General features: G+C 45.1%; 1 protein-coding gene across 5 annotated transcripts in view; it reads right to left on the minus strand.

Annotated features, from left to right (window-relative positions):
• SCUBE3 (signal peptide, CUB domain and EGF like domain containing 3) overlaps positions 1–23,472 on the minus strand; it is a 120,693-nt gene that overhangs the window by 80,471 nt on the left and 16,750 nt on the right. For all 5 annotated transcript variants that reach the window (XM_081915555.1, XM_081915554.1, XM_081915552.1 and 2 more), the window contains exons 2-3: positions 14,873–14,995; positions 12,011–12,136 (exon numbers count right to left, since the gene is read on the minus strand). In XM_081915555.1, the coding sequence (XP_081771681.1) occupies positions 12,011–12,136; positions 14,873–14,995 (249 nt within the window). The remainder of the gene's footprint in view (positions 1–12,010; positions 12,137–14,872; positions 14,996–23,472) is intronic.

Here is a 23,472-nt window from a genome sequence, read left to right on the forward strand (position 1 = left end):
TTGGTATGAAACTGGCACTTCTCCAGTTTCACCCACAGCTGGTTGGCTTGCAGCCTGCCCAACACTTCTCGAACGTCCCTCACATGCTGTTCCTCATCTTCCGAATACACCAACACGTCGTCTAAAAAGGCCACACAGTTCTTGTAGAGCAAAGGTCCCAGAACGTGGTTTATAAAAGCTTGAAAACAGGCGGAGCCCCCTTGTAGACCGAAGGGCATAACGAGGTATTCAAAGGCTCCCAAAGGGGTAAACATGGTGGTCTTCCATTCATCTCCCTTCCTTATGCGTATCAGATTGTACGCCCCCCGCAGGTCCAGTTTTGTAAAAATCTTTCCCTTCCTTACTCTGGTCAAAATGTCGTCAATTCGGGGCATAGGGAAAGCCAGGGGCTCCGACACTGCATTGAGGGCCCTAAAGTCACACACCAGTCTCGGTTTGTCTGTGTTCTTTTTGTCCACAAAAAACACTGGGCTGCCCCCCACCGCTCGGGACTCTCTGATGAAACCTCGCTTCAAGTTTTTGTCAATGAACTCCCTCAGCTCCTGCATCTCCCTGTCTGACATGGCGTACAGCTTGCCTACTGGGAGTTGGGCCCCTGGGAGTAGGTTGATTTGACAGTCAAAGGGTCTATGCGGTGGCAGTTTGTCTGCTTCCCTTTCGCTGAATACGTTGCTCAGATCTGCGTATTGCGGGGGCACCTTCCCTTTGCCCATCACTTCCATCCCCGCTAGGGTGACTCTGTCTCCTCCCGAGACCTTCCCCTCCTTGCAGTGTTCTAGGCAATGCGCTGACCCAAAGGAGACCACCCTCTGATGCCAGCCCACTAGCGGATCGTGTAGCGCCAGCCAGCTCATCCCCAAAATGATGGGCGCTCCTCCCAGGATGGCCACATTAAACGCTATCTGTTCGGTGTGCCTTGCCACTCTCATTATCATCGGGACAGTCTGTTGGCTAACTTCTCCCCCCAACAGCTCTCTGCCGTCAATCGTAGTCACCTGCAAGGGGTTACTTAAAGGGATGGTCTGTATCTGGTGCTCAGCTGCAAACTCCTTACTCATGAAATTACAGGAGCTGCCTGAATCCAAAAGCGCCTTGACCTTTAGTGGGTGTCCGTTTGGCAGTTCTAGTAACACCTCTATCACTAAAGCAGGTCTGGGAGGTTCTGGCATGGGCACTTTCATTGCTCTTTGGCCTGGCTGCTGTGCCCCGACGGTGGCAGCCAGGCGTTGGCTTTTACTTGCTCCTTGCTTTCCTCTTCCTTTCCCCCAACAGCTCCTGCCATCCCTTGCCATTCCTTTCTTTGTGGGCAGACTCTGGCAAAGTGCCCTGGCTGTTGGCAGAGATAACATCTCTTGGCGCTCTTTCCCTCCTTCTTCCGCCCTTCACTGGGATTTGAAACTGCGCGCGCCCGCGCTGTTCCAACTTCCATCGGCTCTGCCGGCGGGAAAGATGGCTCTGGAATGTCTGGAATGCGGAACTCCCTCCAACGGTCTCCTTTCCCTTCCCGCCTTTCCAAAGCCCTCGCCTCCTGGCGCGCTCCTATGGCCAGCGCAGATTTGGTTAATTGGTCCATAGACTCCGCCCTGGGCCCCCGGGAAAGCTCATCTTTGACGGTTGAAGAAAGCCCCTCTTCGAAAAGCATTTGGATGGGCTCCGGCGATAGGTCCCACCCCAATTTATGAATCAGCATAGTAAATTCAGTCCAGTACTCACGGACAGATCTGCTTCCTTGCTGGCAAGCCATTAACTGCCTTCGCACCACCCCCTGCTCAATATCGCTGGAAAACATCAGGTCCATGGCACGAAAAAACTTCCTCGTGTCCTTTAAGATCTCATTATTCGCTGCCATCAGGGGTCTAACCCAATCTTTCGCCCCGGATTCGAGATGGCCAATCACATACGCCACTCGCGATTCCTCGTCGGGGAAGTCATCAAACTGCAAGTTTAGAGCGTATTGCATCTCTGTTCTAAAGGCATGATAGTTCCTGGGATCCCCCCCGAATTTCTGCACCAATCCTGGTACCTTTCTGGCGAGCGGGGTGGTTTTCTCCTTTCCCTTTTCTGCATCCTGAGCCCTCCTCTCCTCAAGCCTCGCCGTTTGCAGCGCCAACTGGATCTCCAACGCTCTGTACCTTTCTTCCAGGCTTGGACCCCCTCCAGCTGCTCCTGCACCCCCGGTTCCGGCTGGGTTGCTCATGATGCTTCTCTCTGCACAAGCTGGCTTTCGGTGACTTTCGGATTGCTGTGATGGGACGATGAGCTGCTTGTGCGTAAAATGCAAGTCCCTCAGAGTTTGATCAGGTTTTTAAACCTCTGCCTGTGACGGAGCCCCTCCAGCATGGCTGCGTCAATCACTAGTAGAATCCGAAAGTGGCTGCTTTCGGAAACGTTTCCAACATAAAAGCTCCTTAACGGAAACACGTCGTCTGGCCTCTCGGCGTGACAGTTTCCGTCGAGGTGTGGGTGTCCCTATAGGAGGTCCTGAGACCTCCCCACTGGTTTCGCTTGAAGCGTCTCTGAGCCATCCCTCCGACTCACTTTCCCTTGGAGTTCTTGCTCGCCCTCTACTGGTTCCCTCTTCCGCTGCTACTGCTCTCTCAACCTCAGGGAGCCTTTGCACCTGCGGCGCTTTAGATGTCAGTTCCCTGACAGTAGATATAAGTCCCACTGAGTTCTATGAGCTAAATTTTGCTCTTCTAAGCTATTGGAAGGCATTGTTTACATACTTCCAAAGATGTATTTATTCCCAATTGTGCCACTGACATCCTTACCACTAGGCCATGTTGCATTTTCAGAACATAAACAGAACACAGTTACCTTTCTCTTCTCTCATCTGCTTGAAGGGTGAGATACTCAAGCTGAGGAAAGTAGTGTCTCTCTGATAAGTTAGACGAAGCAGAAGATGGATTTACAGGTTTGACTGGGTGACAGTAAGAAAAGAGTGTATGGATGTGAGAAATATCTAGAAAGAAGTGTAGCCCAGCCACTTAATTCCTACAGTACTAGTCCCGAGTGATGTTCTTGCCAAGGCCAAGTAAATTAATGATCTTGGTTTTTAAATGTCAAAGTTCTTACTCAGCTTCCCTGAAATCAACTGTTAATAAACCAGCTCTGCAGGAGGCAGAAACCAGAAGGAAATGACCCAGGTTTGTCATGAGAAAAGATAGCAGTATAGTCTGCAGCTACCAGTTTTCTAAAAGCTGCATTTAAAACATTGCATCAAACATTACTGCTGTACACTTTTGTGCTCCTTTAGTGATTGGATTGCTATTAGTTTATACTAAAAACTTCGTTTTTATTGATGTACATGGACTCTGAAAACAGTGTGTGGAATGACATGTCTGAGAGGAAACCCTGATGGAATCTTGTTCTTCCTCTGTACTTCATCATTTTTCTGTCTCATAGAACCTAAAAACATAGGAGTAGCCCTGCCAGATCAGGCTAAAGGCCCATTTATTCCAGCATCCTGTTCTCATAATGCCAAACAAGAAGCACATAAACAGGACCTGAGTGCAACTGGACTCTCCCCACCTAGGATACCCAACGACCAGTATTCAGAGGCACTGTGCCTCCAACAGCTATTGCAGCTAATAGTTATTGATAACCTTATCCTCCATGAATTTGCCTAATTCCATGTTAAAGCCATTATCAAGTTGGTGGACATTTAACCATTTGCACATTGACTGATTGATTGATTACCTTTGATTTGTAAACCCCATCATCATATAATAATAATAATAATAATAATAATAATAATAATAATAATAATAATTTATTATTTGTACCCTGCCCATCTGGCTGGGTTTCCCCAGCCACTCTGGGCGGCTTCCATAGAAACCAGAAAACACTAAAATATCATACATTAAAAACTTCCCTGAACAGGGCTGCCTTAAGATGTCTTCTGAATGTCAAGTAGTTGTTTATCGTTTTGACATCTGATGGGAGGGCGTTCCACAGGGCGGGCGCCACTACAGAAAAGGCCCTCTGCCTGGTTCCCTGTAGGTTTGCTTCTCGCAATGAGGGAACCGCCAGAAGGCCCTCGGCACTGGACCTCAGCGTCCGGGCAGAACGATGGGGGTGGAGACGCTCCTTCAGGTATACCGGGCCGAGGCCGTTTAGGGCTTTAAAGATCAACACCAACACTTTGAATTGTGCTCAGAAACGTACTGGAAGCCAATGTAGGTCTTTCAAGACCGGTGTTATGTGGTCCGGTGTTATTGATCCAAAGGTGTTAAAACATTAAACCCACATAAAACAAACTAGGCTAACACAAATCACATTAACCATTACCATAAAAGCATCTTTAAAATAACAACCAAAATTACTGGATTAGTTCATAATAATGCAGCATAAGATGTCCAAGGAAACATAAACAACCCATAGTGATATGTACACGGGCCATGCATGTGGGGCACTCACGCATTTCGCTGTGGGCTGAAATGTGTGGTGTTGCTGCTTCAGTCCTTACACAAGATGCAAAAAGACTAAGAGTGAATCTTCCACTTTTCCTTCCAAGAAAGAACCAATTCAATATTTCTCTTCTTCCTCCTTCAAGTGTTCAACTGGAAAGCATGTGTCATATGGAGTCATGGGGGGGGGGGGAGACCACAGGTGCACTGACAACTGGCCCCATTGTTGCTTCTGCCAAAACCATATTCAACATGGATCTGACTTAATATTTATTCTTCCATTCAGCCTCTCTTTGTTCCTCCCTTCCTTTTCTTGGACTCACCATATAATGGGAAAGGAAAGCAGGAGAATGGCCCCACCCTTGGCTAGTTCCAGATGTTTTAACTGTAGAGTTTAGGGTTGAACAACAAATCCACTGGATTGTGTTTAATGGAAAGCTTATGCATGAATAATCCTCGCATAATAAGCTCACTAGTGATTTCCCCACATACACTAATTGGAATGAGATCTGCCCTGCCCATTTTTCCCACTTCAAGGGGATTTGAAGATAGTTCCAGAATTATTCTTTCCCCCTTGCTTCTCTTTCAAACTTACAAGACATCAAAAGCCCACTCCTGTACGTGAGTCAAAGCAATACCTGGCATAAGGTAAAGGTAAAGGTACCCCTGCCCGTACGGGCCAGTCTTGACAGACTCTGGGGTTGTGCGCCCATCTCACTTAAGAGGCCAGGGGCCAGCGCTGTCCGGAGACACTTCCGGGTCACATGGCCAGTGTGACATCGCTGCTCTGGCGAGCCAGAGCTGCACACGGAAACGCCGTTTACCTTCCCGCTGGTAAGCGGTCCCTATTTATCTACTTGCACCCGGAGGTGCTTTCGAACTGCTAGGTTGGCAGGCGCTGGGACCGAGCAGCGGGAGCGCACCCCGCAGCAGGGATTCGAACCGCCGACCTTTTGATCGGCAAGTCCTAGGCGCTGAGGCTTTAACCCACAGCGCCACCTGTGTCCCCAATACCTGGCATAGCAAGACTAAAGAATGCAAAGGGAGTAAGTGGACAGGAGATTGTATACTGGGAAACACAGTTTGCTGCTGTTGTTCTTAAACTCAGCACAGCAATCTGCTTTTAGCACCAGGTGCCAGCACTGAAACCTGTGAAGTTGGTACCTCCCAGCCATTCTAGCATCTTGTCTGGACACTGCTCTAGGTCTTGTGATAAACTACAGAAACGAATCAATCTCTCTCAATGGAGAATGCATATTCACCAGCTTTGCTTTTACAACTAGAATACAGGCGCACTCACACTTCCACTTGCGCCGTGCCTAGAAAGAATGAGTCTGAGCAGTTTTCCACTGGTCCCATGCTTTCTAGGCGGTCTTGCATTTGACATGTAGCTTTCCCTTGGAAAACACTCTTTACTACTGAATTGGAACAAACAGCAATCTGCTGTTTGATCTGATTCAGAGGTAAACAGCAGGTTTCCCCAGAAGGCAATGGTGGGGCAAACACAGGCATAGATGAGCCCCGTTTTTCTTATCACATAGCCTGAACAGGGGGAAATAGTGCCTCTGAGCACGTGCACTGTGCTTTGTGTTAGTTGGCAATATGACCTATGGGGTCATATTACACCTATTCTGCAGCATTCTGTAGTATGTTTCTTTGATAAATGGGTTAATGAAAGGGGGTGATCAGCCTAACCACTAATTTCTTTTTATGCTTTCAATTAAACTGCTTACAATGAGATTTAAACTCTCCTCAGCCCCATGCTTTTAAACAGAAGGGGTAGGCTAATTAATTTGTCTGTTAACCCACACACATGGGTCTGTAGGGGGATAAAATATGGTTAGTTATATTACCTATCTTAAAAAACCAATGGGGGTGAGGTATGTTTTTAAGGCTGATTTGAACATTCAGAATTGGGGGATGGACCCACAAATCTTCCAGATGATGATTTCAAGTATATGGAGTAGCAAGAGAATAAGAATGAACATACAATAAAGAACCACAAACTCTTGGACAAGTAAGAAGCACAGAACAACAATAAAACCAACCCTAGTTCCATTTAAAGCACTAAATCAGGCATAAGCAAACTAAGCCCTCCAGATATTTTTGGGACTACAACTCCCATCATCCCTAGCTAACAAGACCAGTTGTCAGGGATGATGGGAATTATAGTCTCAAAACATCTGGAAGGCCGGGTTTGCCTATGCCTGCCTAAATGGCTTGGATCTGTTGCAGAGGTTCTTCTCCATTTCCCAGCCATAGCTGAGGCACAACTGGACAGAACCAAAAAGTAATATAAAAAAGCCTTTTCAGTGGTTGCATCCACCTTACCCCATGAGATCTGTCTGACACCCACGCCTCTTATTGTTTTTTGATGACTGGTTAAAACTTTCCTTTTCTGGCAGTTTGATTTTATCTGGTAGAATGATGCTTGGCTTAAAATTGTTTGTATCTGCCAAGCTAGTTTCTCTTTTTATGCTGTTGATTTTAGTTCTTATGGGATTGTTTTGTTTTTAATTTTCTGCAAGCCACCCTGCACAATGCAAGTGCATTGGAATAGCAGGATATATAAGTTGTCTCAATAAAACAAACAATTCTTTCCCACAGTCACCATGCCCGTGCATCTGGATGTGAGGAGTGGGGAAAGGCTAACATGTCGCGGTGTGATTTCCAAGCAAACCTGAGCACTGATATCTCTTGTTTTTATAAATGAATGACAACAGTGTGGCTCATACATACTGTCGGATCAAGGCGAACTCAAGCTCTCCAAAGTGAGGCTGAAGGTTTGTTTTGGCCTGGGCTTTATTTGCACACTTCCTCCCTATATTATGATTCTCATCATGTTTGCTATTAACTCATTTGTTTGGTCAGATGTGGGGCTCACCCTGTGTCAGTAGAGCAGGATCCTGGGGCTTCTACACTGGGAGGAAAACCTGCCCCCCCATCCGCCCACAGCAGGGCTAATTGGAAAAAGAGGTGAGCTCCCACACAGCAGCAGGGGCAACTGATGTTAGATATTTAGATACATTAAAGATGTTAAATGATCCTTGTGGGAAGCTGCAGATTATTACAAACACTGTAAAGCACTGGGAATCACAGCATTTGATTCTCATATTGTGATACAGAATGAAGTTCTGCCCGTCGTTCCTACCTCAGCACACAGTAAGTGGCTGTACTCGAAATCAGGGAGAAACCTCTCCTCCATTATATTTTCTGCCTATAAGCAAATATTTTTGTTTACATGGTGCTCAGTTTGTTTGTTTTTTTAAAAAAGGCCGGTTTTGTGGTCTTAGTGGGAACAAGGTTGTTCTAAACTAGTAGGCAATTAAGCCAGCAGAATTTGCAAAGTATCAAAAGGGAACACAGCTCATCCAGGTTATGCCAAAATCAGTGCAGTTATATCAACCAAGGAAGAGCAAACAACCTTCAAATGCTTTCATGTTATAGAACCTAGTGAGGAAATATAGACAGGGGCCATTCATAAATTCCAGGCTATACTTTCTGATGTTATGCAAGTCCCATTACAATACTAAAAACAAATAAAATAAAATTCTATACGGAGCAAGGTTGCCACCTCTGAAGCAAAAGCTGGGGACAGTCCCCAGATTTACATATCTGTCCCCGGACAAAATCCATCTGTTTAGTAGGAAGTTGAAAAGTGTCCCCAGATTTATTGAAAAAAGTCTGCTAACCTTACCATAGCTGCTCCCAGAAATAACATGGCTCAGGTGTGCCTAGCTATGCCAAGCAGGAACCAAGGTGGTGTGGCATTAGAAATCACCCTCCAGAAACATCACATAACACATTAGAAACAAACTGCTTCCAAACACTGAATAGTTCCATTTTGAAACAGCCTCATCTTTGGAGTTTTCACATCTATACAGTACTGATCAGATTATTCCAGGAAGAGGGAAAATGGGATAAAACTCAAGCATATCATTGTGTCTTCCTCCTCCTCCTCAAAAAGTTCTTCGGACACTGCAAATGTGCAGAAATACCTGGTGTGGAAGTGCCTTAAACTGAGAAGGGACAGAAGGGGAGAAAATCATTCAAGGCTTGTGCACTATCATCCCATCAGCGGCTCTCCACTCACAGATTTACTGCATGGGAGTAAGAATTCAGAGCCAGCTACCTCCCCTGTCAGCAATTTCCCCTAAAAATGTGTTTGAAATATATAACTTGGAGATTGCAATCTTTCAACATGAGACCCTGGGGCAGTGAGGGTGGGAGGGGCAGCATTTCACTGATGAAATGTCAGTGTTTAAATAACTCTGAAGAATCCCAGCTGTTGCTGCTGTTTTTACTTAAACTTGTATGTCCAGACACAACAAAAATAGTATACAGGGCTTTAACAGCAAAGTTTTACAAAACAGTTCCTGCAGAAAACTACTCCAATATAGCTGCAGAAAGCAGGCAACTGTGGAATAGGATAGAGGGCTGCAGAATGCGCCCGCAGCCCAAATTTGCACAAGGAAGCTAAGAGCCATCTCACAGAAGGAAACAGAGCATTTGGTAATGAGAGGGGGGTAAAGGGGGCAGAGATAAGTCACTGACAGAAAAGCAAGTGACTAAACACCCTGGCATTTACTAGAAGTCTGGATACCTGTTTGTTTGTTTGTTATACCTCCCCATCTCATTTAAATTCCATCTTTCCTGCAAGTGTCGCAATTAAAATGCATATTGTATCTTTAAGTGTGGCTTTAGTAAGCTGGCAACCCTAATATGCAGAAGCACTAGGGCCAACTTGTACATTTGGCAACCTTGTAAGTTAATGAAGACAGGAGTGCCTGGCATGCTCTGGTCCATGGGGTCACAAAGAGTCGAACACGACTAAATGACTAAACAACAACAGTAAGTTAATGTTTATTAGAGACATTTATGCTTATGGTATAATCACACATAACACTTTTAAAAACATGCATCAAACCTCTTTAATCTATTCTACCCTTTTTAAAAGTTAAATTGTGTTCTTAACCTAGTTGGAAAATGTAAATTATGAGCTTTGCCAAAGAATGTATCAACTTTAATAAGAAATACTGTAGTTCAAGCCTTAGTAACTGCATGGCAACCAGGACAGAACAGTTACATTTCTATGTGTGGATGGTTTTTGCTTAAAGGTAAAGGTAAAGGTACCCCTGCCCATACGGGCCAGTCTTGACAGACTCTGGGGTTGTGCGCCCATCTCACTTAAGAGGCCAGGGACCAGCGCTGTCCGGAGATACTTCCGGGTCACGTGGCCAGCGTGACATCGCTGCTCTGGCGAGCCAGAGCCGCACACGGAAACACCGTTTACCTTCCCGCTGGTAAGCGGTCCCTATTTATCTACTTGCACCCGGAGGTGCTTTCGAACTGCTAGGTTGGCAGGCGCTGGGACCGAGCAGCGGGAGCGCACCCCGCCGCAGGGATTCGAACTGCCGACCTTTTGATCAGCAAGTCCTAGGCGCTGAGGCTTTAACCCACAGCGCCACCTGCGTCCCTAGCTTACAGAGCTTGCTTACAGAGGGCTAAAAAGCAAGTTTGGCCTAACAGATGAGCAATGAGAGTGATATAGACTTTTGCTACTATGAGAGGTGTGAAGGTGGATTTGTGATGTCAGCAATCTAGAGTCTTTGTGGCTTTAAGAAAAGTTCTCATGCATGTGGGGAGGACAATATTGAGACAAACTCAGATTTGGCTATGCTACTTTTGCAACCCAATGGCATTCTAGATCCTATGGGATAGGGTACTGCTTCACCCTATATGTATATCATGACAGCTCTCTCTCTCCCCTGCTATTATAAGAGAACAAGGAAGATGTCCATGGTGAGTTCTGGCACCTCTTTTTCTAGAAAAATAGCAGTAGCTTTAACAACCTTATTTTCAAGCCTGTGATTTTTTGAGGTTTCTCAACGTGGTGCCCTCCACATGCTGCTGGACAACAACTTCCATCATCCTTGATTGCTGGCTAAGGTTGATGGGAGCTGTAGTACAACAACATATGGTGAGCAGCACATTGCATATCAAGAATGGAAACCCTTTTGATCATTACAATCTGGGGAGGGGGGGGGAGTTGAATCATTCCACTTCCACTATGACTCAGTGGCAGTGCATATGCTTTCTATCTAGGACAGGTGTGGGAAACCTTTGGTCCTCCAGATGTTGCTGAACTGCAGCACTTATCAGCCCTGACCATTGGGCTGGTGGGAGTAGTAGTTATGGAGGGCCAAAGGTTCTCTATACCTGATGCTTCATACGCTCCTCTTTGTTGTTTTACAATGTGTTCCAGAAGTGTAAAAACCCAAGAGGTGCACGACACCTGAAAACACAGAAATCAAAAGGGAAAAGAAAGCACTTTGTAGCCCATAATTAAATTCTTCTCATCATTTGTGCCTGCAAGTCTAATGATTTTGTTCATCCCTGCGCAAGTGCCTCGGTGAGTCACCCTGGCAGGCAGGCAATCCATTTGCCAGCTGGCAGAATCCAGGGGCTCGCCAAGACTTGTTGCAGACAGGCAACTTTTCTAGGAATGTTGCCTCTGACGGTATTCAGGAAAACCTGTAGCCCTGCTCACTTGCTAGAACAAGAGCTGAAGGAGTGTCTGAATTAGGGACCAAGATGCTCCCAGCGTTTACCCCACAAAGGTTCAATCTGAATGCTCAAGGGTACTAGTCACTGCATTTTCTCTTTCTCACACCTGGGGTAGAAGATGGCAGCAGCAGAGGTGGCAGGCAATCCCAGGCCCCAGCAGAGCATCTTTTCCTACATGGGGAACTATAACCGGGATCACTATCCTTAAAGATAAGATATTAACATAACTTAAGCAAGGAAAGGAAGAAGCTTTTATAACAGGCACTCACTCAACATACATTCACTTTTACCATCTTTCCCCCACCCCTTGTTTTTTCCCACTGGAACAAAATGATAGACAAAAGAAGCTTTATTCACTAACATGATTTTTCTCCATAGGTTGTTTGGAAAATAAATCCAGCTGCTTTATCTCCGTCTCCCAAGAAAGTGTTAAAGATCTTTACTTTAATCTTCAACCTGACAGAAGAAGCCACTTCAGAAAAGTTTGTGTTTCTCTATGAGATAGAGAATCAATCTACCCTGCAGCAAAACTTCACAGCTGGGGTGTTTATGCAATGCCACGTGATGGCAGAGTCAGCAGAAATAGAAAACTGCTGCATTTCAACTGTAGTTCTGGGCCAAGATGCTTTTCATCTTTCCACTGAATATACGTAAGACAGTGCAAAAGAACAGAGAAGAAACAATGGATTCGAAGAAAGCATGCTTCAGCAGATAGAGCGCACATTTCAGAGCTCATTGCCTCTGTCTGCTTTGAACAATGCAGAGCTCTATGACCAAATACATAATAGCTATGAGACACACAAAAAAAGGAATTTCTGGAGGACACCTGCCTGCCAATGTAATTGAGTCAGAAAAGTTGCACTCAGCAATTCACAGAAAGAATTCAACTTTTGGATCCAGAATGCAAATATTCATACCTCTGAGAGCTCTTGTTTCAGGCTGCTTCTGAAATAGGAAGTCTATATGGCAAATCTTACACTGTTGTTTTTATATGTTTTGAATATAAACAGTTTGACAATGCATGAATCTCTTACCGAGGCAGTTATGGCCGTCATGTGCCAGGCGGAAGCCATCGTAGCAGGTACATCGGTAATTCCCTGGGATGTTGACACATTCATGGACACAGCCAGCATTGTCGTCACGCTCACATTCATCAACATCTGTACATAGAATGGAGAACATCAGTGGTCCAAGAATTACCAACTTTTCACTGAGTGCATGCATGAAAATCATTGAAGGGATTTAGCTAGAGTTTATAAGTTTACTAGACCATCAGTGGTATTGTTCAAACAATTGTATTCACCGTCAATAAACTCAAAGCAGCTTACAACAAAATTGCTCACGTCACATGGTTCAAAATGACCCACTATGTATCCTGTCAGAAACTGCCACTCATGGTCAAAACTTTGGCACCAGGTCATTTGTTAAAGTCACCATAATTGTGTTTTCTATATTAAATGCAAGATGGATGCATCTCTACCATTGTCCAACATAATCCCAGAAATATAGCCTTTAGTTTTTGATTATCCAATCAGGAATTTATGCATGCAGTACTACTGGAAACTTGATAAAGGGATGCACTCAAAACAAGTCCTTGTTTATTATTATGTGATCTCAGAGTTTGGCTCTCTCAGTTCTGTTTCAAGATGGGCTTGATACTTTGATCATTCACTGGAGATAAAACTCCAACACTGAGGTGGCCAAGTTGCTTGATTGAAAATAATTGGTGGAACCACATTGGGGGGAGGAATCCAGTAACTCAGACGCACAGAGTAATTTAGCCATTCCTTTGATTCAGGATTTCAGCAAGAAAGGGCCAGAAAAAATGAGATGACACTGTGACAGCACTTTGGGTACAGGAGCCACGTTCATCACGATTTAGAAAGACTGTTCATGAAAACCAAATCTGTTTGCTGGGGGAAAATCCCATAATTATATTTAACCCAAGTTTCAGCCCTTGGGTCAACATGTAAGTATGAGCCTTAGTAGCAGCCTTTTTGCTGTAAGGAAAGCCTATGAGGGCTATTCAGTCCAGTCTGGGAACCACTTCAGGTCCTACAGATTAGATTATTCCCTGACCGTTTTCGCTGGATATCTGTGAAGGGCAGAGGCAGCCACAAATGCAGGGATTTTAACATAGGGACAGCTAACCTTTTAAGGTCCAAGGGCTGCATTGAGGATCACACTCACATAGGCCCACATACCACATGTATAACACACAGAGAGACTCAGATAGCCACAACTCACCTACCCACCCTATTGGAAAAGCCTATTGGACACCCAACAAAAGCCCAGACTGCAAGCAAGAACTGCATGGATAAGGAGGAAGCAAAAAATAGGTTGGTGTTGGTGTTTTTTAAGAATGTTTTAAAAATGAGTTTGGAATTTGGAAAGGGGTGCTCCACAGAAACATCTGGGGACTATTCATCTGCTATTTGGGGTGTCTCAGAGTAAGAGGGAGCATCAGCCCAACAACCTTCTTGCCTGAGGTCCTTTATTGTGCAGCGTCTCAGTTTCCCCACATTCTCCTCTGGCTTGACTGTTCTACTATCTTCTGCTTCTTTTCCCCTCCTCACCATCCCCTCGGCTCCTGGTCACCTCCTCCATCCTCTTCCCTGTCCTCTGTCCCTCCTTACTTTCACTCCATTCCTTCTCCTCACCTCTCACTCCTCCTCCTGACAGATGCAGTTGAATTAGAGCCGCACGGTGGGATGGCCACCCTGTTTCTAGTCACAGCTGCAGCTTAAGAACTTCTTGGCTGGTGCGAGAGCTCCCAGTATCTGCCAATTTGCAGCAGTCAGGGTTTGTGGTTGTTCAGGAGTGGCCTCCACATCAATGGGGAGGTAGATTACAGGCAGGGCTTTTTGTCAGCTGGAACTCAGTTCCGCCGCCTTTCAAGGTGGGCGCCATTGCCATTATAAGAGAACAAGGGAGGCGTTCATGGTGTGTGTTTTCTAGAAAAATAGCACTGGTTACAGGGATACAGGAAGCTGCCTTATACTGAATCAGACAACTGGTCCAACCAACTCAGTACTGTCTACACTGACTCACAGCAGCTCTCCAGGTTTCTGTCGGACAAGGAAGACTTTCCCAGCCCTACCTGAAGATGCTAGGGATTGAATTGGGGGCTTCCTGCTGGCAAAGAAGATAATCTACCATGGAGCTACAGCCGTTCCCCAAGCCACTGTATCTCAATGGAAGCTATCAAACATGAACATAAACTGAGATGGCTCAGTTGGTGGAGCACGAGATCTCAGGACTAGATGACCCTCATGGTCCCTTCCAGCTCTATCATTCTATGATCCACAAACCCTTCAGGGCATGTCCCATAAGTGGGGTCCCTGTGTTGTAGAAGGGAACCCCACACATCAGACCCTTGTTATGAACACAGGTACACACAGTCCACCATAACCATGAGCAAGTTTCTTTCAGCCACGCTGACCAGTGGAAACCACTGCATCTGACAGTGGTGGTGGTGGTGGTAAGGAGGATAATGAAACAGAACTCACCAAATTCTCTAGAGCCCTGAAATTATCTGAGAATACTTATTAAAGCTAAGCAAGCCTCTCCTTCATCAGTGACTAACCAGAGGCAGTCTGGTAGCCCCATGCTGTTTCACCCCCGCACAAAATGAATAATCCATTTATATAGCTTAATAAATAAAATTAAAACCATCTGGAAGAGCCATTATTCTGACCACATTGGCTGTGAGTGTAGCAGAGTGATCTTCACATTTTTCAGAGACACCAAAGGAACTTCACTGCAGCTAAGACACAACTAATAAAAAACTCTTTGAAATATAATGGGTTTATGCCCCTCCGCATAAAACAGCATAAAAGAGCGTGCAAGCATTTCCTCCCCATCTTTGCTTCAATGGGCTGACCTATTCTCCCTACCTTTGCAGTGCTTCCCATCTCCGGTGTAGCCGGATTTGCAGATGCATTTGTAAGATTTGGGAGTGTTCTGGCAGATGGCGTCAATGTGGCAGTTGTCAGTCCCATCAACACATTCGTCAATATCTGCAAATGAAAGAGAGGGGGGAAATGACATCATAAAAGCCTGAGTTATTGAGTTTCATTAAACACACCAGACAACCTTTATCTCTGGGAAGCCTGCAAACTGAATTCACAAGAGCAGGCCTGTCAGCTGAATCTCCCCAGGCATCAAGATTGTGCTCCAGGATGATCGCATTTTGGAGAAATAGCTCAGTTTCCAGGATTATGGCAAACCCTTCCTCAGTGGCGAAAACCCATTGCAGCAAACCTTTGTTGTAATTCTACCCTGGGACTTAGTGGTGAAGTTTGGGTACAAAATCTCACACATAAATGAATAATGTCACCTACCCCCACCCTCCCTTGTGGTTTCCTTGGCTGCTGCAAAATTAGCCTTTGCTAAACACTGATGAGCACAATCAGAACTAAATAAAAGGGAATGGCTTCAGAATTCATACAGTACTTTACAGAGATAATGACATTAGTCAATCTGACAGTATATCAAACATAAGCTATTAATATCCAGCCGTTACACAAAACAGGGAGGTCAATTATATGCTATATTAGAGCACAACATTTGATACAAGAGAGTGCTGCAATTCAGATGCACCTATCACATCTTAATTAGCTGAGATAAGCACAAGCCTTGTGCTACATACTCCTCCTTGCTCCTCCTCTTCATTTTCCCTACAGCAGGCATGGCCAAACTTGGCCCTCCAGATGTTTTGGGACTACAATTCCCATCATCCCTGACCACTGGTCCTGTTAGCTAGGGATGATGGGAGTTATAGTCCCAAAACATCTGGAGGGCCGAGTTTGGCCATGCCTGCGCCTACAGCATGATTCAACACTTCCTGAATGAATTAACCATAGTGTCCTGTTACACTTGAACTGGAAATTGTGGTTACCAGGATTTGCACATGCTAGGATTACAAACCATAGTTTCCTGGGTTAATCACAATACACCAAGATGGGAAGGAGAAGTACAAATACCAATTGAGTGGGCACAAAGCTTGTGCACATCTCAGCTTAATAAAAAACCAGGCAACTGTTTTGAATTGTTGTGTTTATTATATAGCTAATTATTAGCAGTAATTAGGCATATCTAAATCCACTGAGTTTAATAGACACACCTAACTTTTTATAGGATCAGGCAGTTCGCATGTAATAAATATAAATATGATATGCAATTAATAGTATTCAAGTAAGGGAATCAATGGCAAGATTCTCAGCAAGAGGAATGCAGCTTTTGTCTTGTTAAACGTATTCCTTATGCCGCATACACTATTGGCAAGGTTCACTATGACTCTTTCTGCTCTGCTTGTAGAACCCTATAATTTACATTATATTCTTCCATCACAGAGTGATCTGGTATAGAGGATTCCACTTCCTTGCATGGAGCTGAACTGGACGGCCTTTGTGCCTCTTTCAGCACTACAATTCTGTGAATCTACAAAGCCAGCAGGAGACATAGTTCGTGGTGAGTGCAGATGACTGTGGCCTCTTCTAAGTGAATAATTTTTGGCTTCCTTCTACCGAGTATTGTTACTAAGATTGCTCACCTGGCTCCTTCCAAGCCTCAACAGTACAGTGACTAACTCTTGTTCTCAGGTCCTTCAGGAAATAACATGATTAATAACAACTATAAGCTGTGGCTTTGCTCAGGATGTGGTTCAGTTGGTAAATGGTCAGATTTGGGTCATGCCTGAATCTTGAATAAAGCTCTGTCAATGACAGCCTTTACAGCTTTTCCTCTACTGGTTGTAATCCAGGCATTGTTGGTGGAGTGTTCAACGCTTTAGGTCTTAAGGCCCAGAGAATAGTCAAAAGGTACATGATCTGGTGCTGAAGTTAAACAGGTCTGGACTTGCCCGATAGGATGCTGCAGAGGAATAACAAGTTCAGAACTCTTCATAAATATGTGAAATAAAGAAAGGGAGACTATTTCGAAACATGCATCTTCTTAGGTCATGTAATATTCCATTACAGTGGCAGCTCGGGTCAGTGGCTTAGCGGGGTGCGGGGGTGCGGGGGGGTCGGCCGCACCGGGCGCAACATCTGGGGGTTAGGGTTAGGGGGCGCAAATCCACGGGTTAGGGGGCGCAAATCCACGGGTTAGGGGGTGCAAATTACTTGCCTTGCCCCGGGTGCTGACAACCCACGCTACGCCACTGGCTCGGGTTAAGTACTTAATTCGTTCCGGAGGTCCGTACCTAACCTGAACCTGTTCTTAACCTGAAGCACCACTTTAGCTAATGGGGCCTCCTGCTGCTGCTGCGCTGCCAGAGCACGATTTCTGTTCTCATCCTGAAGTAAAGTTCTTAACCTGAAGCACTATTTCTGGGTTAGTGGAGTCTGTAACCTGAAGCGTATGTAACCTGAAGCGTATGTAACCCGAGGTACCACTGTATATTTCATCTCAGTTCTGACTGAATTCTGTTTGCAGGGTTTCACTTGTGATTACTGTTACACTTGCAATTCGTATTTGGTGCTGCAGGGAACAGGACATCTGGACAGGACACCACAGTTTTATGTTTCTCAAAAAGTATGAGAGTGTGTGAAAAAAGCCAGATCCTAAATAATTACTTAACAACAACAAAAACAGACACCTGAATCTGCAGGACAGGGGAGAGGAACCTGTGAAGCTCCAAAAGTTGTTGCGCTGCAACATCTATCACCTTTCACCATTGGCTATGCTGGCTGGGAGCTCACAGAAGTTGGATTCCAACAACATCTGGAAGGTGAAAGGCCCATCCGTCTGTCCCCCTGTGCTAAAAGGGAATGGGGAAGAATTTACCCCTGTCCTCCTCATTTCCCCCTGATCTGTTGCCATCATAAGCCAGACATAATAACTTTGGCTATATTCCCAGCCAAAGTTATTATTTCTGGCTTTACCTATGTGTGTGCATCATGAGATTCCAAACTACACAGTGTGTATTTTAACCAAAAATAAAATCATTTTACCCAATAGAAGACAACTAAAAGGAGTCTGCCAGTCTCCAGCTGGCACCAGGTCTTAGGAAATGCAAAGACAAACTTAAACCCTTCCTCATCCTCTCCCAAGTCCAGTTTATCCAACAGCTATGTTGCATCTGGCTTTCAGAAATTGGCTATGTATATGATCTCATTCTTAGCTACCAAACTGCTCACATTTAGCAAAATGTACAGAGCAGAAATTTCACGAGGTGCTCTGTTTTGATCTATAAACTCAGGTTTTATAAAGCTTATTTCACTGAGTTGCAGGAAAACTGATTCGGATAGTTTTTGTTCTACCTCCCATCTTCGACTCTTGAAAATATTGGTTTAGTAGCCACTGGAAAACCTCAGAGAAGATGAAACTAATCTGAGGAAAAGCAGAAGTGAGAGATCAATTTCAAAATTGGTGGGTGGAAAAGAGATCAGCCTGAAATACACTGGTAGAGAAGAACATGCAAGTTTTCTCACCATAATCCTCAAAGAGCAGTACAACTTACATTCTAAAACCAATGCAACAATTGCCCAGATTTACCTAAACAGCTGATCTTGTGTTTGGGGATGTGTTCCAACCCATGGTCTATTTATTCAGGAGCACTTGTGTAGGGGCTGGGTTTCATTGCTTGTTGTATAAAGAAAAGCAGCCCCAAATATTATAATGGCCTCTTTTGTTCACTTCTGTAGGGTTACCATCTCTGGCAGAGTTCCTAAAATTTAAAAAGCTGCATAGCAAACAGAAAATCAACAGGTGAGCCACAGGGAAGATGTTCCCAGGAAATCTTCACAGGTTGAATTTCTATTGTTTGGCAGGATTTTGATTGATTGATTGATTGATAAGCTTACTTAAAGACCTCCCCTTCATATAAAATATTGAGGCAGTGTACAACAAAATATGCAGGCACAATAAACATAAAATACAATACAAAATTAAAAAATTATAATAAAACTGACTAGCTCGTCTTGAAAAAGTTTAAACAACTGGATTGTTGACTGGAGCTGGTTATAGGGAACATATGACTTCCTTGCTAGAACAGCTCCACTGCCCATCCATCTGTTTCTGGGCACAAGTGTTGGGTTTCACCTATAAAGCCCTACATCAAGGGTCCTCAAACTTTTAAAACAGGGGGCCAGTTCACTGTCCCTCGGACACTGTTGGGGGCCGGACTATACAGTCATACCTCAGGATGAATACGCTTCAGCTTAAATATTTTCGGGTTGCGCTCCGCAGCGACCCGAAAGTAACGGATGCGTTACTTCCGGGTTTCGCTGCTCGCGCATGGGCGGACACTCAAAATGACGTTACGCTCATGTGCAGAAGCAGCAAAACAAGACCGCGCACACAGAGACGCATCTTACGTTCACTTCAGGATGCGAACGGGGCTCTGGAACGGATCCTGTTCGCATCTAGAGGTACCACTTTAGTTTGAAAAAAATATGAACGAATTCCTATGCACACTGCTCATATATTTTATATCATGAACATCATTGCTGTAGGGATGGACTGAACAGGAAGAAATGGTATTTTCAAGGGAGGGATAGCTACATGGACATAGCCAGGATTTATGGAAGGGAGGGGAGGCTTCATGTTGGGGAGGCAGGATTAATATTTTTATTGATTTACTTGATTTGGGAGGAGGGGGGCAGCTGCCCACAGATAGTTAAATTAAAGATGGATAAACACTATTCTCTCTCCCTCTCTCTCTCACACACACACCCAAAGTGGATAAGCTGCTGCTGTGATGCTCAGCCTCACTTACATAACAGCAGTCAGAGCACTTACTTCCTCACTGGTGCTGGGAGGGAATCTGCTGCCACCACCACAAACTCTCACCCGCAGGGCGGGATGGCGCTCCTTGCTCCCAGAGTTGACCACGGCAGGGTCAGCAGAGGTAGTGGCTTCCTACGGGCAGCTGAATGTGAGCGGGTGCAGCCCCAGGCTGGGGTAGGTCGTTGCCACTGCGCGGGCTGCTTGCTTTGGCTCCCGCGCCTTTGCCATACCCACGATTGGAGCCAGGTCATTGGAGACCCCTGGGGCTGCCTTTGCACAATTAACAGTCCTGAGCTCTCCCGCCACCTCCGCTGCTTCAGGCTTCACAACTGCTCCCATGTTGCTGATACTGCTTACAATAAGGTTTAAGGTCACGCTCATGCACGGGACACCATACTTCCTTTCACCTTAGACAGCGGCAGGTTCTGCAATTGCCATGTGGGCTGGGTTCAGGACCCTGACGGGCCAGATCTGGCCTGCGGACCGTAGTTTGAGGACCCCTGCCCTATATGGCTTAAGTCCAAGCTATCTGAAAGACCGTATTCTCTCATGCAAACTGCCCAGGTTTTGAGATTTGGGGGAGGGAAGTGTGTTTCAGTCCCACCGGGCACACTTGGTGGGAACACAGGAAAGGGCCTTCTTGGTGGCTGCTCCCAGACTTTGGAACTCCCTGCCTAGAGAAGCTGGAGTGGCTTCCTCCTTGTTGTCCTTCCGCTGGCAGATGAAGAGTTTCGTGTTCCAACAGGCTTTTAGGAATTGACTGCTTTTAATTAAGGGGCTGGTGCTGTGCTATTTTTGTTGTAATCGTTGATATGTTTTTAAACAGATTTTATATAAGTATATAGTTTCAATTCTCAATGCTTAACTGCATTTTAATAATTGATTTTTCTATGTTTTTAGAGGTACTTGTTTTAATCTGTAATTTTGCCTTGAGTCCGTCTGAGGAAAAGGCAGGGTATAGCTAAATATATACTAATAATAATATTAACATTGGCATAAAATGGTCTTCAAGAGATGTCTGGAAAATCAGTTGCAAAGATGCCTGCCAATACTCTTCTGGAAGAGTATTCCACAGCTTGGGACCAGAGATACTAAAGGCCGGACTTCTCATTGAAGCCAAATGAGTTTCTGAATCATGGGGGACAATTAAAGGTGCCCCTTGAGAAAATCTCACTGCTCAAGCTGGGATATAAGGGCTCAGGCAGGGCCATCATGAGGTGGGGCGAAGCAGCCATCTTGGATGACAGATGTTGAAGAAGTGTCACCCCCACAGGCACTCATCAGTGGAGAAGCAGTGCCAGCAGCAGTGCCAATTTCTGGCAAGGTCTTGTGAGATCTCATTAGAATATTGCGAGATCTCGCTGGAAGCCACCACCGCTTTGTGGGCACTGACACACCTTCACCACAGATTCCCTTACCTGGATAGTGCAGCAGCACATTCTCATTTTGCCTCAGGCAGCAAAACGGGTTGTGCTGCCCCTAGGCTCAGGTGGTCCTTAAGGCACCTTGGACCCAACTTGTTCAGAGCTTTGTATATTAATAGAGAAACTTTGAACCTAGCCCAGTAGCATATGAGCAGCCAATGCAGTTTTTTTAAGCAGAGATGTCACATGCCCTCATCAGCAGTCCAGCCACTGCAATCCACACTAACTGGAGTTTCCAGACTGGGCTCAAGGGCAGCCCCCACATCCAATGCATTGCAGCAATCCAGTCTCAAGGTTACCAACACGTGGACTAAAGCAGTCTGGCTATCCTGCTCCAAATATAGCTACAGCTGGCATACCAGAACAGAACAAAGCAAAACAGGCAATTGGCCTATCATCCAGACTTGGCGGCCACCTACTTTCCTTCACTGGAGATTTTCAAGCAGAGGTTGGATGGTCATCTGCCATGGATGCTTTAGGTGAGATTACTACATTGCTGGGTGTTGGACTAGATGACCCTCATGGTCCCTTCCAAATCTACACTTCTGTTATTCTACCCACAAAGCATCTGTCCTCCCAAAATTCAAATTCAGTTTATTGACCCTCATCCAGTCCACCACCGCATTCAGGCACCCATCTAGCACCAATTATACTGCTAATACAGGCTTCCCAGATTCAGACGTTATGGAGCCACATGTTTTCAGCATACTAACAACATCATGGTCCAAAAATCCTAATGGCAACAGCTCCATGTAGATGTTAAAGAGCATTGGGGACAAAATAGTGCCCTGTGGAACATAGTACAAGTGCCAGGGAACCAAAGTGCACTCCCCCAAGGCTACTTCCTGGACACGACCATGCAGGTGGGAAATAGACCTACTCCAATACAGTGTTTCTGATACCCATCCTGCTGGTCCAGGAGGAAACCAAGGTCCATGATACTGAAAGTTACTGAGGGACTAGGTTTCACTCTCCCTGACCCTCTCTCTGAATAAAGGTCCTCCACCAGAGCAACAGAGGTGGATTCATTCCTAAAAACAATCTAGAACCCAGACTGGAGTGGATCTAGGTAATCAGTGTCACCTGGAAACACCTGCAGTTGTTCTATCACAACCCTCTCCACCACCAGGGTCTCGATACATTGGGAAGTCCATCCAGAGCCATCAGAAGAAACCCATCGGAGCGCATCAGTGTCTGGGGGTGGACCATTAGAATTGTTCCCTCACCCCTGCAGGCAGGAATAGTCACTGCAAGAACAAACTTCACTAGATGTTAAAAGGCAAGCCTATTGTCCAACACGAGGAACCCAGAGCACAGTTCTAGGTTTGACTTTTTGCACTAGGAAGAGCTGCAAAAATAGCTTCCATAAACTGCTGTATGCTATGAAAAAGGTCACATATCAAGCAGGAGAAACCCCTACATGTAATAATGCACTCCCCCCACTATTATTCTCATATTTCCAGTATGTTTTACTAGGAAGCTTAAATTTGCATCAGCAAGGCAGTACATACATATGTGCTATATAAACATTTACACAATGTATTCATATTTGTTATTTTACATTAACCACAGCCCAGGGTAACCACCACATCCCTGGGTCATCAATCAAGAATTACAATCTGACCCAAACCACAGGAGACATGAAAAGATTTACAACAGGGAGAGGAAAGCTGAATCCAACTTTTTGTTAAGAGCCTCACTTCCTTGTCCTGTGGTAAAAGAGCATTGTGCTATTGTAATTTGGCCTGATAACATGACTAGATTGCTAAACTGGCATGGGGTGACGCTTGGCATTGCCAAGTTTCCTTATTTCACCACATATACGAAAGCCAAAACTAATCACCGAATGAAAATCTCAGCTTCTTTAAATCAAGGAAGGCTGTTTTCACAAATGATGCTGAAGTAGGGATTTGTTTTAGTTTCCTTTATTGCATTTCCTGGATCAGTACTTAGGTTGTAAAACTATACTGGCTAAAACGTGCAATTATCAACACTCAAAACTGATGTGTTCTAGACTTGACCTGAAATCCTAAGAGCCCTGACAAAGCACACATAATCTTCCCCCTGAATGCTATCTCTGAGACCTGAGATAAGCCAGACTTTAATGAGCTTGTTCATCCTTACACTGAGGTGTTGGAAGTACAACAGCAGAGAGGGTTAATGTGCAACTGAAAGGTTAATTTTGTTAGTGTTGATGTCAGCTAGCCAAGAGGAGGATGGATGGTGTTGTTTTTAACAACCAGGTAGAGTGGTATGATGTTTGCTGAGGTAGCATCATGAGCTGTGTAGTTCTATTGGCTGTGGAGTGGCAACCGTTTTCTCAGTGCAAAATGGAGACT

The sequence above is a fragment of the Podarcis melisellensis genome (genome assembly GCF_964234715.1).
Source record: "Podarcis melisellensis genome assembly, chromosome: 6".
Classification (NCBI taxonomy): Eukaryota; Metazoa; Chordata; class Lepidosauria; order Squamata; family Lacertidae; genus Podarcis; species Podarcis melisellensis.